This window comes from Manis javanica, chromosome 4 (genome assembly GCF_040802235.1).
Source record: "Manis javanica isolate MJ-LG chromosome 4, MJ_LKY, whole genome shotgun sequence".
Taxonomy (NCBI): domain Eukaryota; kingdom Metazoa; phylum Chordata; class Mammalia; order Pholidota; family Manidae; genus Manis; species Manis javanica.
In genome coordinates, this window is record NC_133159.1 from 113,274,962 (window position 1) to 113,290,086 (window position 15,125).

The 15,125-nt window shown below is 44.0% G+C and overlaps 1 protein-coding gene across 2 annotated transcripts in view; it reads left to right on the forward strand.

Moving 5' to 3' along the window:
- Nucleotides 1-15,125, forward strand: part of USP22 (ubiquitin specific peptidase 22) — a 53,672-nt gene that overhangs the window by 17,757 nt on the left and 20,790 nt on the right. The window contains exons 2-6 of one of the 2 annotated variants that reach the window (XM_037027267.2): nucleotides 3,955-4,087; nucleotides 9,469-9,582; nucleotides 11,079-11,180; nucleotides 11,878-12,047; nucleotides 13,457-13,604. In XM_037027267.2, the coding sequence (XP_036883162.1) occupies nucleotides 3,955-4,087; nucleotides 9,469-9,582; nucleotides 11,079-11,180; nucleotides 11,878-12,047; nucleotides 13,457-13,604 (667 nt within the window). The remainder of the gene's footprint in view (nucleotides 1-3,954; nucleotides 4,088-9,468; nucleotides 9,583-11,078; nucleotides 11,181-11,877; nucleotides 12,048-13,456; nucleotides 13,605-15,125) is intronic. The other variant, XM_037027268.2, reaches the window with a different exon arrangement.

Sequence of the window (15,125 nt, forward strand, 5' to 3'; positions counted from 1 at the left end):
ACCAAAGACCCCGAATAGCCAAAGCAATCCTGAGAAGGAAGAATAAAGCTGGGGGGCATTATGCTCCCCAACTTTAAGCTCTACTACAAAGTCATAGTAATCAAGACAATTTGATGCTGGCACAAGAACAGACCGATAGATAAATGGAACAGTAGAGAGTCCAGATATAAACTCACACATATACAGTCAGTTAATATATAGTAAAGGAGCCATGAATGTACAGTGGAGAAGTGACAGCCTCTTCAACAACTGGTGTTTTCAAAACTGGACAGCTACATGCAAGAGAATGAAACTGGAGTATTGTGTAACTCCACATACAAAAGTGAACCTGAAGTGGATCAAAGACCTGAATGTAAGTCATGAAACCATAAAACTCATAGAAGAAAACAAAGGCAAAAATCTCTTGAATATAAACATGAGCAACTTTTTCCTGAACACATCTCTTTGGGCAAGGGAAACAAAATAAAAAATGAACAAGTGGGACTACATCAAGCTAAAAAGCTTCTGTACAGCAAATGACACCATCAGTAGAACAAAATGGCATCCTACAGTATTTGAGAGTATATTTGTAAATCACATAACTGATAGGGGTTAACATCCAAAATATATAAAGAACTCACACACCTCAACAACCAAAACCAAATAACCCAGTTAAAAAAATGGGTGGAGGATCTGAACAGACACTTCTCCAACAAAATGCAAATGGCCAACAGGCACATGAAGGTGTTCCACATTGCCAATCGTCAGGGAAATGTAGATTAAAATCACATGAGATACCACCTCATACCAAGTTAGGATGGCAAACATCCAAAAGACAAGAAACAACAAATGCTGGTGTAGATATGGAGAAAGGGGAACCCTCCTACACTGGTGGTGGGAATGTAAACTAGTTTAAGCAGTGTGGAGGTTCCTCATAAAACTAAAAATAGGCATACCATTTGACCCAGTATTTCCACTCTTAGGAATTTACACAAAGAAAACAAGATCCCTGATTCAAAAAGACATGTGCATCCCCTTGTTTATTATCACTGCACTGTCTGTAATATCCAAGATTTGGAAGCGACATAAGTAGATAGAAGAGGTGGTACATATACTCGGTGAAATATTATTCAGCTATAAAAACAAGAAGTCCTGCCATTTGCAAAAACATGGCTGGAGCCAGAGGGTATTATGCTCATTGAACTAAGCCAGGTGGAGAAAGACAAGTACCAAATGATTTCACTCATTTGTGGAGTATAACGACAAGCAAAACTGATGTTCATAAAACAGTAGCAGACTCACGTACTCCAAGAAGGGACGAGTGGTTACGAAAGGGAAGGGATTGGGGAGGGAGAAGGGGATTAAGGGGCACTTTAATTTGCAATCACAATATAGATAGGTCTTGGGGAAGGCAGTACAACAAGAGGCGCAAGTAGTGACTCTCTAGCATCTTAGTACACTGATGGACAGTGACTGCAGTGGGGGGTGAAGAATTGATAATATGGGTGAATGGTGAGACTCCAATGTTTCATGTGAAGCTTTCATAAGATTGTACATTAATGAAACGTTAATTAAAATTTTTTAACTTTGTGTTTCAAGGGAATGTAATGATGGTGTTAAAATTATGTACTTGTTCTGATACGTTTATATGTTCAGGGTAATACACTTGAATTTTTTGCTACATAGATAGAACTGGATTTATTTATTTAATAAGCTCATGGAGAAATTTTTAACAAATCATGAACATGCCTTTAAAATATCCTGAGTGAGTGACTGTGAAGGGGTATGTGGGTGGGACTTGGTGAAGGGGGGAGCCTAGTAAACATAATGTTCTTCATGCAATTGTAGATTAATGATACCAAAATAAAAAAAATTAAAAAAAATATCCTGAGTGATAAAAATAAAGGACACCAATTAATCTTTTCCATTCTTTACCTCTATCATTGCAGCGAACAGTAAATGGATTCTAGCTTGTGGGTATAACCAAGACTATCCAGGAACCTGTTCCTGATAGTATTTATAGGTAAAGAGAAATTTTCTATAACACTTAAACATTGTTGAATAAGTTAACATCATTTAACATCAAAATAAAAGTGTAAGTATAATCTAAAAATTTCCCCTGTACTACTGAAAACAATTCCAGTTAATGACTTACCATTGGAGAAATAAATAGATGGTACAAGTATTGTTCCTACTATTACAGCATATTAGACAAGTCTTTGAATAAGCCTCAGCCTCTGTGGCATTGCGTGAGAGCCGTGGTGCTCAAGCAGAGGGTGGACGGCCCTACTGGTGTCCTAGCGGTGAGCCCAGGATGTGCGCAGCCCTGTCCTGCACGTGTCACACCCGACGCTCGGGCCCCAAATATCCCTTGTGCCGCTGTTGGAAAGTCATACAGCGGGGCTAAACCTTACGGGTGCACAGAGATAACCTCCTCATGTTGTTGAAAAACACTCAAAAAGTAGGTAGCCATTGAGAGTAAATGCTTGGTCAAGAAGTAGTTTTAATGATGAGATTTGAAATTGGGTTCAGAAATTTTGTCTGGATTTGGGAGATGGCTACCCAGGCGTGCTGGGGTTCTTGTAAGGCTGTGATTCTGGGAGAGCGTGGTAGTCGCCTGCAGGGCTTGCTGAGCCCCACGTGCCTGGGGAGGACTTGCTGTCTCACAGGCTCCGGCTGGGTGCGCCCTGTTGGGAAGGAGTGTATATATGGCACAAGCGTATGCACAACTCTGGCTTTCTGATTGGTCTCCTGACCTAGTTCCTCATCATAGGGCTACCAATTGTGCCTTTTCTGGAGGCTGCAGAAGCTGCTAATGTTCCTGTGCAGCTTCCGTTAGGACATCTGCCATCTGGGTAAAACCATGATTTTTACGTAAGTACAGGTTTGAGCCCACTGCCAGGCCTTACCCTCCCCCAGCCCTCCATTATAGGATCGTAGGTGAATGCTCAGCCGGCCACCCTGGCCTTTGCACTAGCCGTGGTCTTGGGTGTGCAGACGGGACCTTGGGCAGGGCTGCCTGCGGGCTCTGGGAGGGTGTGTGCTCTTGGGGTCAGGCTGTTCCTAGTTTGCATTCTGGCTGTGCGGTCACCAGCTTATACACACGTTTATTTGTGCTTCAGAAGGGCTTGAACCCTTCTTGTGGGGTGGTTGTGAGGACTCAATGAGAGAAATGGGCCAGAACCCCAGGCACTAGTGTGTGGCGCATTTAGCAGGCATTATGTATGTTGCCAACCTTTGTTATCTAGTTTAACCTTCCCTTCCTCATATGCTGTTCATTTTCAGCCTTTGTTTATCTGCCCCCCACCCCAATCAAAACAGAACTACATACTATGGTGGCATCTTAGAGGTTTTAATTTGATAAATATTTATATTTATAAAGTAAGTGTAATTGTCATATTTCAGAGGTGTTCTTGAGTGGTTTGGGTGTATAAGAATCATTTCCCCTGTCCTCGTGGTTGCTACAACTAGGAGTTTGGGTTTCTGTGATCCAGCTCTTGGCAGTAAGCCATTCTTTTTTCTCATTCCTCTGTGTCACTTCGTCTAAATTTGCTGTGTGGGCTTGCAACCTGTAATATCAAACGTACGTGATATCCAGGACCAGGGTGATGAGGGTGATGAGGTTGTGAGCTGCCGGCCTGGAGAGGTGCTGGGGGCTGGGGGTTGGGGCATCCATTAGGGCTCTGGAGACTGCCAAGACTGCTCCTAAAGCTGCACGCGCAGACATCCGAGTAGCTTACGGGCTTTGTTAATTGAGATTGTGGACTGAGTGTTCTTACATGGAGCTGGTTTTGAGCTAAATGAACAAAGTACCTGTGGCCATTGAAAGGATTAACAAAATGTTCTCTAGTGTGTGAAACCAAGGGGCGATCGCAGGCTTCCCGGTACTAGTGCCTGCCACGCGCCGTCTACTTGAATGTCTCTGAGAACTGTCATTCTGCATGCTGGCTTTGAATTCTCTTCTCTGAATTTCAGGCAAAGTCGTGCGTCTGTCACGTTTGTGGTGTCCACCTGAGCAGGCTTCACTCTTGCCTCCACTGTGTCTTCTTTGGCTGTTTCACAAAGAAGCACATTCACGAACATGCGAAGTCAAAACGGCACAACCTGGGTAAGGCGCCCTCCGGAGATGCTGGATGTTGAGGAGAGTCAGCGCCCCGCTTTCTTTTCTTTGAAGTGTGATGTACGGCACCCCTCTTCAGAAGTCTGTGTCCTTTACCTACAACAGTGTGGGCCCTCCTGTGGGACTCCACAGGGGGAGGAAATTAACTCACTGGACTATATGGCCACCTTCCTTAGGCATTTAAGTTGGTGTTCATGTTTTATGTAACCTTAAATGATGAGTTCTGGTGGTTCACTCACTGTTTTAGCAAACTTTCTTTGAAAAATGCTTTTTCTTTAATGGAATACCAGAAACTCATCTTTCCCTCTGAAAAGCATTATTAAGGTATTAGCTTAAGGCAAAAGTTTGCAAAGAAAGATATTAAATGCAGTATTAGGTTACTGAAGTCATCGTGGAATTGGGTCTACAGAGGCGATTGATACTACTTTCTCTAGTAGATTTTCGTTGTTCTTGATAAAAACCACTTTTGAATAACATGTTTGAACTTTGTGGGTTCACTTATACACGGGTTTTTGTCAGTAAATAATTGGGAGATTTTTTGGAGAGTTGTGACAATTTGAGAAGACATTTTTTCTCAAGCTTTTTTGGTAAGAAACAGTATATAATACAACTTACAAAGTAGGTGTGTTAATTGACTTTATGTTACAGTAAGACTTCCAGTCAATGAATGGTAGGCTTTGTAGTACTTAAGTTTTGGGGTAGTCAAAGTTATACCTGGATTTTTGACAGTGGGGGGTAGTAGCCTGTAACCCTGTGTTGTTCAAAGTTCAGCTGTATAGGTTCACAGAAAGGCTAGCATGAAGATAAGTTATGTTTTATGTACTTAAAGTTCAGACTCATCACACATTCTGGAAGTTAAAGTTTTGCCCTTGGCTTTATTTTCAAACTATGGTCATTAAAAATGTTTCTCTCCTTTAGAAAATGCTTTCTGTTAAATGACTGTGAGGTTGTTAGGGTATCCTTAAGAAAATCATTTTTACAAGGTCCAAACCAGAGAACCTATTCTAGGAAATACTTTGTGTGATCCTACCAATTCCCATGAAAGTTATTTTGAGGCCTTTTTAAGTAGTAAAGATGGAGTAGTACTCAGTCGTGCCAGTGGACAGACCTCTTTTGTAACTAACTAAGCAAGCCTTTGCAGAAAGACACTTGGAATAGTGGCTCGGATGGTGATGCTGAGCAGATTGGCTTTTTTGGAAGGAGAGCTAATGATACTATGGGCTGGTGCACTATGGGTGTGCAGGCTGCCGTCCCAGGGAGGGACAAGGCAGGCAGTGATCCCTGCTTGTCCTGAGTAACCAGAGGAAGAAGGCATGAGCAGAATGCTGTAGCTGTGATACGTTCTGGGCTATATATTTAGTGTAGATCTTTGCTTTTAACAGTAAGTGAAGAGCTCCTGCCGTACCCGAGTATCAGACCCATTTAGGCTGCTGTTAGGCCTGGGCAGTGATTGTGTGTGGTCAAGGGTTATGGAAATTCAGAAATATATTTGCACTCAAGAGAAGCTGTCTGAAGACTGACTCTCACTGCTACCCAGCATCACCTATAAAAATCACTTAAGAAGTTTGTGGTCTTAATCCAATTCATCAGCCTGATGGGTCAACTCTGCCTCTACTTTTGCTAGAATGACTTAGAAAGCTTGCTTTAAGAAACAAAACCATGAAACACGCGAAAGATCAGCTCTTTGCTGTGTTAGAGTCTGTGAAGTCCCTGGCTAGAATGTAGGTTTCTGTGTCCAGGTGGGGAGGAGGGTGGGAACAGAAGGAAGCTGAAGTGTAAAATCAGAGAATGGGGTGGGCATGGGCAGCCTGCTGTGCGCCTCGGGGTTTGGTGTCTCTCTTTCCCAACTTGAGAGTGCTCATCCCCCAGCCGGTGCTGCGCCCACTGCCCTCCTGGAGCAGCTTCACAGGCTGGCTGTGTTTTGGATGTCATTTTGTGGAGCGGTTTTACAGAATGTTACAGGGCAATTTAATTGAACATATCAATGTTGTTTGAGATGTGGGGAGCCTTGGCTTCCTCGAGGCCAAGTTCTTCTGCCTCAGTGGGTTACCAGACAGCTTTCTCACAGGCCACCCGGTTTTAGTAGGAGAGGAATAGGAGGCCTGCAGTAAGCCTTGTGTGAATGTGGGTATGATGCCCTGAAAAGTAGGGTTGGGTAATGGGGTCGTTGTTGGAGGGCCTTGTTGGGGGACAGAGCTTGCCATGGGACAGGAACGGTGACAGCAGTCTAATGGGGGGTTCCCCTTGCTTTGTGCAGCCAACCCTATAAAATTACCATAATGTGCTGTGATAAAATACCCACTTCAAAAGAATTTAATTTGGTGTATTCAGTCTGATTTGAAGATTTACTTCATCTGTACTGTGGTAGGTGTCCAAGAGTACATGTTGGAGCCCCAGGTAACTGAGGCTGTGTAGTAAATAAAGTAAGACAATGAGCTTGGAGCTATTTGGTTTCTTTTTTTCCTTTATTTCTTTTTTAATTGATTTTTAAAATTTATTTTTGATGTACAATATGCTGGTTACAAGTATACAACATAGTGATTCAACACTAACGTACATTATTAAAATGCTCACCCTAACTAGTGCAGTTACCATCTGTCAACATAGAAGTTACAGAACTATTGACTGTATTCCCTGTGCTATGCCTTCATCCCCACGACTTACACTGTGAGTGAGATGTTGTGCCTCTTTATCCCCCTCACCTGTCTTACCACCAGCCACAGCCCTCTGGCCACCGGTCACTTCTCGGTTTCTGTGTGTATGCTGCTGTTTGTTTTGTTTTGTTTTTAGACTGCACGTATAGATGAAATCGTAAGATGTTTGTCTTTTTCCACCTGGCTTTATTTTGCTGAGCATAATATCCTCTAGGTCCAGCTATGTTGTTGAAAATGGTGGAGCTATTTGATTTCGTACTTGTTAGTTTTATGCAGGTTTTTTTTAATGTTGAGTCACTAGGGTACTTAGATTTTGCCTGAATGAGTCACAAAAGGTTAAAAAGTAATGCCTTTAGCTTTGTTCCATGCAGCTTAGAAGAGTTATTTTAGTTGCCCCACAAGGAATGAGCAGGAGTTGGGGGCAGAGGCTGCAGGTGCCTCACTGTGCCAGCTCACATTCCCACTGGCAGTGTATCTCCCTGGTCTTGACAACACTTTCCTAAGTCTAGCCATCTGGCTGTGATGTGCATTTGCTTAATGCCTGATGTGCTCAGTGCGTTTGCACTTCTCGTCAGTCTGGTCTGTCTTTGGGGAAATGCCAGCCAAGTCCCTTGCCCATTTTCTTGGGCATCTGTCTTTGTTGTCCATGAGATGCATACGTTTTGGATGGTAAACCCTTCTCAAATGTGCGATTGCAGGTAGTTCATCCCGTTCTGTGGCTTTGTCTCACCACTTGCCCAGCGGTGTCCTTTGATGCATAAAGACAGGTTTTGATGAAACCCAGTCTATTATTTTCTTTAGCTGCTTTGGGGTCAAGTCTAAGAATCTTGCCAAATCCAAGGTTGTGAAGCCCTGTGTTTTTTTCCTAAGAGTTTTGTACTTTTTGCTTTTATTTCAGTCACTGATCCATTTTGAGTTAATTTCTGTGTATGGGGTAAGGGTTGAGCTTCAGCCTGCATCTGGATATCCAGATATCCCACTACCATTGTTGAGAAGGATGCCCTTTCCCCATGAGTGGTGTTAGCACCCCTTTAGCGCATTAGTTTTATGCAGTATTATTGGTGTGGAAAGGTACCCTGAAGAAGGGCTCATCCAGGAGAGCTGAACACACGTTGAATTAATTGCCGTGTCTCGCCAGGCTGGTGTCTTTGCTGTTGGCTGTATGCTTGGCACGCTCCCACGGTGCCTGTGCTTCACCCCCGTCGTTCTCGCTATGAGTCTTGGTCGGATCCTCTCTCTCCCCATGCGGGGCAGGTACCACTCAGGAGTAAATAGTGCCAAGCTACAGAGACCGAGCTTGCTGCAGTAGCTTCCATGTGGACTTTCAAAGTTGAATCGGCTTTTTTGGTAGATGCAAGGGGTGGTGTGGGATTCCTAACTAGTTTTGATCTGCTTTAGAGGACTTTAAAGATCCACCACAATATCACTGGTCTGTGTCATGGTAACTTAGGACATGAAATATGGTAAAAGCTGTGTTTTAGTGAGATGTTGATGTTTATCAGGAGGTGTATTATGTGCATTAATTTGATTATCACACAAACCTACAAGGTGTTAGTGCTGTTATATTGTACCAGATGGGGAAACTGAGGCCCAGAGAAGTGGAGTAATTTATCAAAGGCACATTACTGTAAGTGGCAGAGCTAGGATTTCCAGTTTTTCTAAATTTGTGCTTTTTCCTCCATGCTGCATTGCCTCTCAAACATCTGATAATGCTTAGCAAATTTAGCCCAAAAAATTCCTTTTAATTATTGAATTGAGATGGTGCCTTTCTTCCAGGTGCTCAAGGACTGTATCTCATTTATCTTTATAATGAAGTAACAAAGATCCAGGCATCATCTCTGTTTTATAGATAATGCAGTTGGGAAAGTATGCAAGACCCACTCACAGGTGGGTAGCAGGTAGCTCTGTGGGTCAGGAAGTCAGGGTTATCTGGTCAGGATATTTTGCCCCTGTCTGTAATGCAGGAGTAGGCTAGTAGTTGCTGCACTCCTTTCTGCAATAGTACAGGAATTCTAGATGTAGTAAAACATGGTTACCATACGTCAGGTGGCCATGAATCCTCATGGACTGATAATACTCAGTGAGAGTCCCCCTGGGTTCAAACATCATGCTTTCAGAGAAAAGTAGAGTCCTGATACTCAAGATTAGGTCCTTTACGGATGTGGGACCTTCCTCTCTCATCCACAACACTCAGACCTTCCAGAGAAGATACCTCATCTGCTCAGGATAAACTGAAGTAGGAAGAAATCCTATAATTATTGGATTCTGTGATTTAAGAGTAGGGAAATGGTGCAAACAGTCAAAGTCCAAAAAACTTTACATGTTTAATTTTTGTCCTTAAGCATTACCCTTTTTAAAAAAAATTTTTTTATTAAGGTATGATTGATATACACTCTTATGAAGATTTCACATGAAAAAATAATGTGGTTACTACATTCACCCATATTATCAAGTCCCCACCCATACCCCAATGTAGTCACTGTACATCAGTGCATCAAGATGCCACAGATCCACTGTGTGCCTTCTCTATGCTACACTGTTCTCCCCCACACCATGTGTACTAAATATAATACCCCTCTGTCCCCTTCTCCCTCCCTCCCCACCCGCCCTCCCCTTTGGTAACCACTAGTTCATTCTTGGAGTCTCTGAGTCTCTTAAGCATTACCTTTTAATATTTAATTAAATTTTGTGTCTCTTTTCTCCTGTACCTTTCAGCCATGGAGCTTATGTATGGAGGCATCTATTGTTTTTTGTGTCAGGACTACATATACGACAAAGACATAGAAATCATTGCCAAAGAGGAACAGCGGAAAGCTTGGAAAATACAAGGTTTGGTTTTGCCTGGATTTATGTGCCTGACTCATCTCTTAGTCCTGCTTTTATTCCTCATGTCTGTTAAGGCCAGAATTCCCTAGGAGAAGATCAGTGTCTGGGAAAGAGGATGGCCACTGGGTGTTTGCAGGGTGAGCTCTGATCAGGCGGGAAGACGCCCCATGCCTGTCCGCTACCTCCTGCAGTGGGGCTCGCTGGAGCTTCTGACCATGATTTGGTCTTCCTGGTGACCAGGAGCCACCCTGCGTCACAGCAGCAGAACAAAAGATGCTCCTGGTACTCTTGTCACGTAGGAAATTACAAGGGTTTCAGGAGCCAGGGCAGAGACCAGTGTGTGTATTTTCTGTGGTCTCAAGGAGCTGTGGAACCAGTGTGGGTTCCTGCTCGCTATCACTTCCCTGTCCACACATGCTCTCTTCATCTGGTGCACAGTCAGGGATGCACCAAACATTATACAGTGCTATCCTTATTGTTTATTTTTTTACCAGTTTTCCTGATGTGTTTTTCTTTCTCTTAGTTTTCATTTCTAACGGATGCTCATGGCTTACTATAATGGTAATGGTATAGTTTACCCCACTTGACTAGGAGCATCTCTTAACTAGCAGAACCACCACCGTTTACCAACAACATAAACCCAGCATGTGTTATACAATATTTTTGCCTTAATTGTTCTGCTTGTTAAAAACAACCCCATTTTTTGAGAATGGAACAAAACGGAATGGGTGCTTAGTGATCAGAATTGTGTTTAATGGATCTTTTCTAAAGAATAGTCTCTTCGCCCACTTTTCTGTTCATTTCCCTCAAAGTGTGACATTGCTAAGTCTGAGTGTCCTGTTTCTTTATGCAGATCATGTGAACCACAGGGTGTATGTGCAGAAATGGATAACCCAGAATAAAATAGAATTCTCCTAAAATCATTCCAGAATTCCATCTGTCAGCAAGATGCTATGTCTTTTAAAGCTTCTTGAATCATGCAGAAATTGGAGGTAGATGGAGCAGATGTCTGCATGAATAGGGTGTTTGCGACACTGTTACTGTGTTTGGTTTAAACCTTTTACGGGGACAGCTTTCAGCAAGATGCATTTTCAGAATATATTCTGACAAATGTGTTTTCTGTCATTCATGTGCTCACAGGAGAATCCTTCATGTGAGTCCCCAAGTACTTCCCACTGACACCGATGCTAAAGTCTGTCCCTGCAAGTATTGAAGGGTTTGAAAAAACCCCATCTTGGCATTAGTGTTAAGGCAGCTTTAACTGGAGGTGTCACTTTCCTTGCCAGAAACAGCTTGTTAGCAGCACGTTTGCTACAGAAGCTCCTATAAGCGCTGTGTGTAGCCCATTGCTTACATGTATTAGGGTTTTAGAACTCATGTTATGGATGTCCCTCTTTAAAATACAACCTGATAAATACTCTGTCATCACCCCTTTTGTTTATAAACACACTTGCTGAAGATTTAGCTAACAGTCCTGGAACTGTCTTTGACTTGCTTAGGCATCGGAGAGAAGTTTTCAACTTGGGAGCCAACCAAATGTGAGCTTGAACTGCTGAAACACAACCCAAAAAGGCGGAAGATCACATCTAACTGCACCATAGGTAGGTGGGTGGCAGGGCTGCCGGGGTGGTGCATCCTTGCTCCAGGCAGACCAACCTCCCAGGGTGCCGGCATAATGTAAAAACATGGGCTTTGTATCAGGATCTGAGAGAACAGACTCATTTCCCCCATGGTGGGCTTAGAGGATTCCCTGCATGTCACTCACCTGTTGGCTCAGCAGCCAGTTTTGGTTGAGCACCTGTTCTCTGTGGGGCCTGCAGGAGGCGGCCGCAGTGTTGGGTGGGAGCTGTCCCTGCCCCATGGCCTGCACAGTACGCCCCTGGAAAGGCCTCCAGTTATTTTGGCCAGGTCGCGGCTGTGCACAGTAGTCTTCAGAGAGAGAAAGGCATGTGGATTAGAGGCTTTTCCGGATTTCTGAGATTTCAAGAAATACGTTTTAGAAGCTGTTTAAAAAGGTTTGTTTGGCTCCTTTCTGACCTGTCCTGCTGTTAAAGAAGATGTTGGGTAATTCTGTCAAAACATTAATGGCTGAAGGGGAGTATGTGGTGGTGAACATCCCTCAGGATAGATTGTATAAAAGGGGTATAAAAATTAAATAAGTAGTACCTTTCTTCTTGCTTCTCATATGAGTGAGTCAGAGGGACTGACGTGTGAACGTGCAGGAAGCTGCTGCAGGGCCGTCGGGGGTCTGGAGGACATGCAACTCATGCCCGTGTCTCTTGCTGGCCCCTGGCCCAGGTCTGCGCGGTCTGATCAACCTTGGAAACACGTGTTTCATGAACTGCATTGTCCAGGCACTCACCCACACGCCACTCTTGCGAGACTTCTTCCTGTCTGACCGGCACAGGTGTGAAATGCAGAGCCCCAGCTCATGTCTGGTCTGCGAGATGTCATCGCTTTTTCAGGAGGTGAGTGGTGTTGGCTTTTGCACGGTTGCTTCTGTAACTGCTTTCCCCCCTTTAAAAAAAAAATGAGGTTGACGATAAAGAAAGCAAAAAAATAAAAAAAATGAGGTTTACTATGATAAAGGAGAACAAATTTCTAAAACCTTATATTCTGACATTCTGAGTAAATATTTAGTATGTGCATTTATGATGGGCATGCATTTTTTTCCAAAGGGAATTCTTAGAGAAGAGGTTGTGACATCACTTTTAGAAGCACACTGCTGACTAGAGGATGAGAGAGCCCTTTGAAAGGGGCATAACAGTGGGTGACATTAGTCTATAAACAAGCTTCTCTTGTCTGCTAGCCTGATTTCACAGTAAGGCCTCTGGACTGGATGTACACACGCCACTAGCCTACTTTGCCCTGTCTTTGGACCTTCTCTTCTCTGCAGACCTTGTGAGTGCCTCACTGGAAGGCCCTGTCCTTGTGACCGTCTGCCCTGAACATCAGGGTCTGTTCTTCTGATGGGATGGTAGGCTGCGCTCAGGCTGTGCCTGCCCATGTCTCCCTGGCCAATACTCATAGCATGACAGTGCGCAGACCCTCTGTCTGTGCACAGTGACCTGACAACAGGCTCTGAGCTAAAGTAGCTCTGCCCCCTGCTCTTGTCTCCAGTTGCTGAGAGGGCCCGGATGGACTTGAGGTGTCTGCACAGGAGCCAGCAGGCTGGCTGTGTGTCTCTGTTAGTAGCCTTTGATTGGACGTCCTACACCACTCAGATTGGACTGCCCTGCCCCCTGTCACCCCCCCTACTTTGCATATGGGCACTGGCTGCAGAGCACTGGGGCAGCCAGGACCATCTGCCTGCAAAGTGGGATTACTCACTCAAGGCAAGTTTGCTGGTGCCTGGTCTAGCCTGAGCCATTCTCTGTCTACCCACACCATAACTGTGGGGCCATAGCAGTGAACCAGCTGGAAAGGATTGTCGGACCAGAAAAGGGGAAGGTGGGCACAACTGGGGGCCTGGCCTGCAGTGTGCCGTGTATGCGCACATTTCCCCCTCTCTGGGGTGATACCAGCTCATCTCTGTCAGGTGTTTTTTGAGGCTCAGGTTTATTAAGGTGTAATTTATAGACAGGAAAATTGACCTTTTACTGCACAAATCTGTTTGTTTTCACAAATTCATGTCATAACTCATTTTGACTTATTTGCAGAAAACAGATGGTGGGAAAGGAGAAAATGATATGCAGACTCAAAACATACAATGAGTCCAAATAAAAATACAGCTTGCAAAATAAAAGGAAAGTGAAACAGTATCATTATTGGCAAACAGCCCATAGGAAATTCCAGGCAGCTGTTAAATACTCTTCTGTGCTTTGTGCTCAGAGAGGATCAGTCATTCCTGCAAATGTTTCTTTTTCCATCTGAGCAGTTCTACTCAGGGCACCGGTCCCCCCACATCCCATACAAGTTGCTGCATCTGGTGTGGACGCATGCGCGACACTTGGCAGGGTACGAGCAGCAGGATGCCCACGAGTTCCTCATTGCAGCCCTGGATGTCCTGCACCGACACTGCAAAGGTGCGGCTCCTGGGGGTGGGGGTGCAGAGGGCAGGCGTGTGCACTGAAGCACTGCCCAGGTGGCGTGTGTTCTGATTGCGTTTATGTCCCAGTCGGAAGAACACTGCTGTGCCGCAGAGAGGTTCTTCATGGTTTGTTTCTGAGAGAGGAGGGAGCAGTTTGGGAGCTGCATCCCGACCTTGCTGGGTATAAGTGCCGTGGCACTGGGTGGTCTGTAACCCAGAGAGTGAACAGTGAGCTTGCTCTCCTTGGCAGGTTCCCTTGGCCTGATTTTGTGAGGGGGGTGGACTTCGGCTCCACTGGGTTATCAAGGCAGGCTGGAAGCTTCTAGATAGGCTCCAAACGGCAGGACCTTCAGAACTGGCTCCATCCTCTGTGGTGTCTCCAAAAGGCCTGAGTGTCATTCTAAAGCCAGAGAGAGCTGGGAACCAGAGAGAGCTGGGAATACAGAGCTGAGCCTGAGCACAGCGTGTACTTCCCTGACCCTAAGTCCATTGCATTTGTGGGTCTAACAAAGGGTCTTTTGTTCTTTTTTTGTTTGAGAGGGCATCTCATATTTATTGATCAAATGGTTGTTAACAACAATAAAATTCTGTATAGGGGAGTCAATGCTCAATGCACAATCATTAATCCATCTCAAGCCTAATTCTCGTCAGTCTCCAATCTTCTCAAGCATAACGAACAAGTTCTTACATGGTGATCGAATTCTTACATAGTGAATAAGTTCTTGCATGGTGAACAGTACAAGGGCAGTCATCACAGAAACTTTCAGTTTTGATCACGCATTATGAACTAAAAACAATCAGGTCAAATATGAATATTTGTTTGATTTTTATACTTGATTCATATGTGGATCCCACATTTCTACCTTTATTATTATTATTTTTATTTTTAATAAAATGCTGAAGTGGTAGGTAGATGCAAGATAAAGGTAGAAAACATAGTTTAGTGTTGTAAGAGAGCAATTGTAGATGATCAGGTGTGTGCCTGTAGACTATGTGTTAATCCGAGCTAGACAAGGGCAATAAAACATCCATGGATGCAGAAGATTTCTCTCAAAACAGGGGGTGAGGTTCTAAGCTTCACCACTGTTGATCCCCAATTTCTCACCTGATGGCCCCCCTGCGACTGTGCCTGTCTTAGGTTGTTCCTCCCTTGAGGAATCTTACCCGTCTCTGGCTAACCAGTCATCTTCCAGGGCCATACAGGGAGATATAAAGTTGGTAAGTGAGAGAGAAGCCATATTGTTTGCAAAGGTTAGCTTTTTACTTCTTTGCATATTTATGCCTTGTGGCTTCTATGCCCAGCATTTGTCTTGAGGTATCTTTACCACTTGGAGGAATTACAATACTCGGTAAATTCGATATGAGGAACGAATTCTATTTAAGGGTTGTAATTAGGAAGGAAGAAGAAAAGCCATAGAGGTAGCAGATGGAAGAAAACATGGGAGGATTGATTATTTCTTTGACATATCTTCTTGTAGAGTAACTTAAGCATGTATAGGTTATAAACTACTAACTA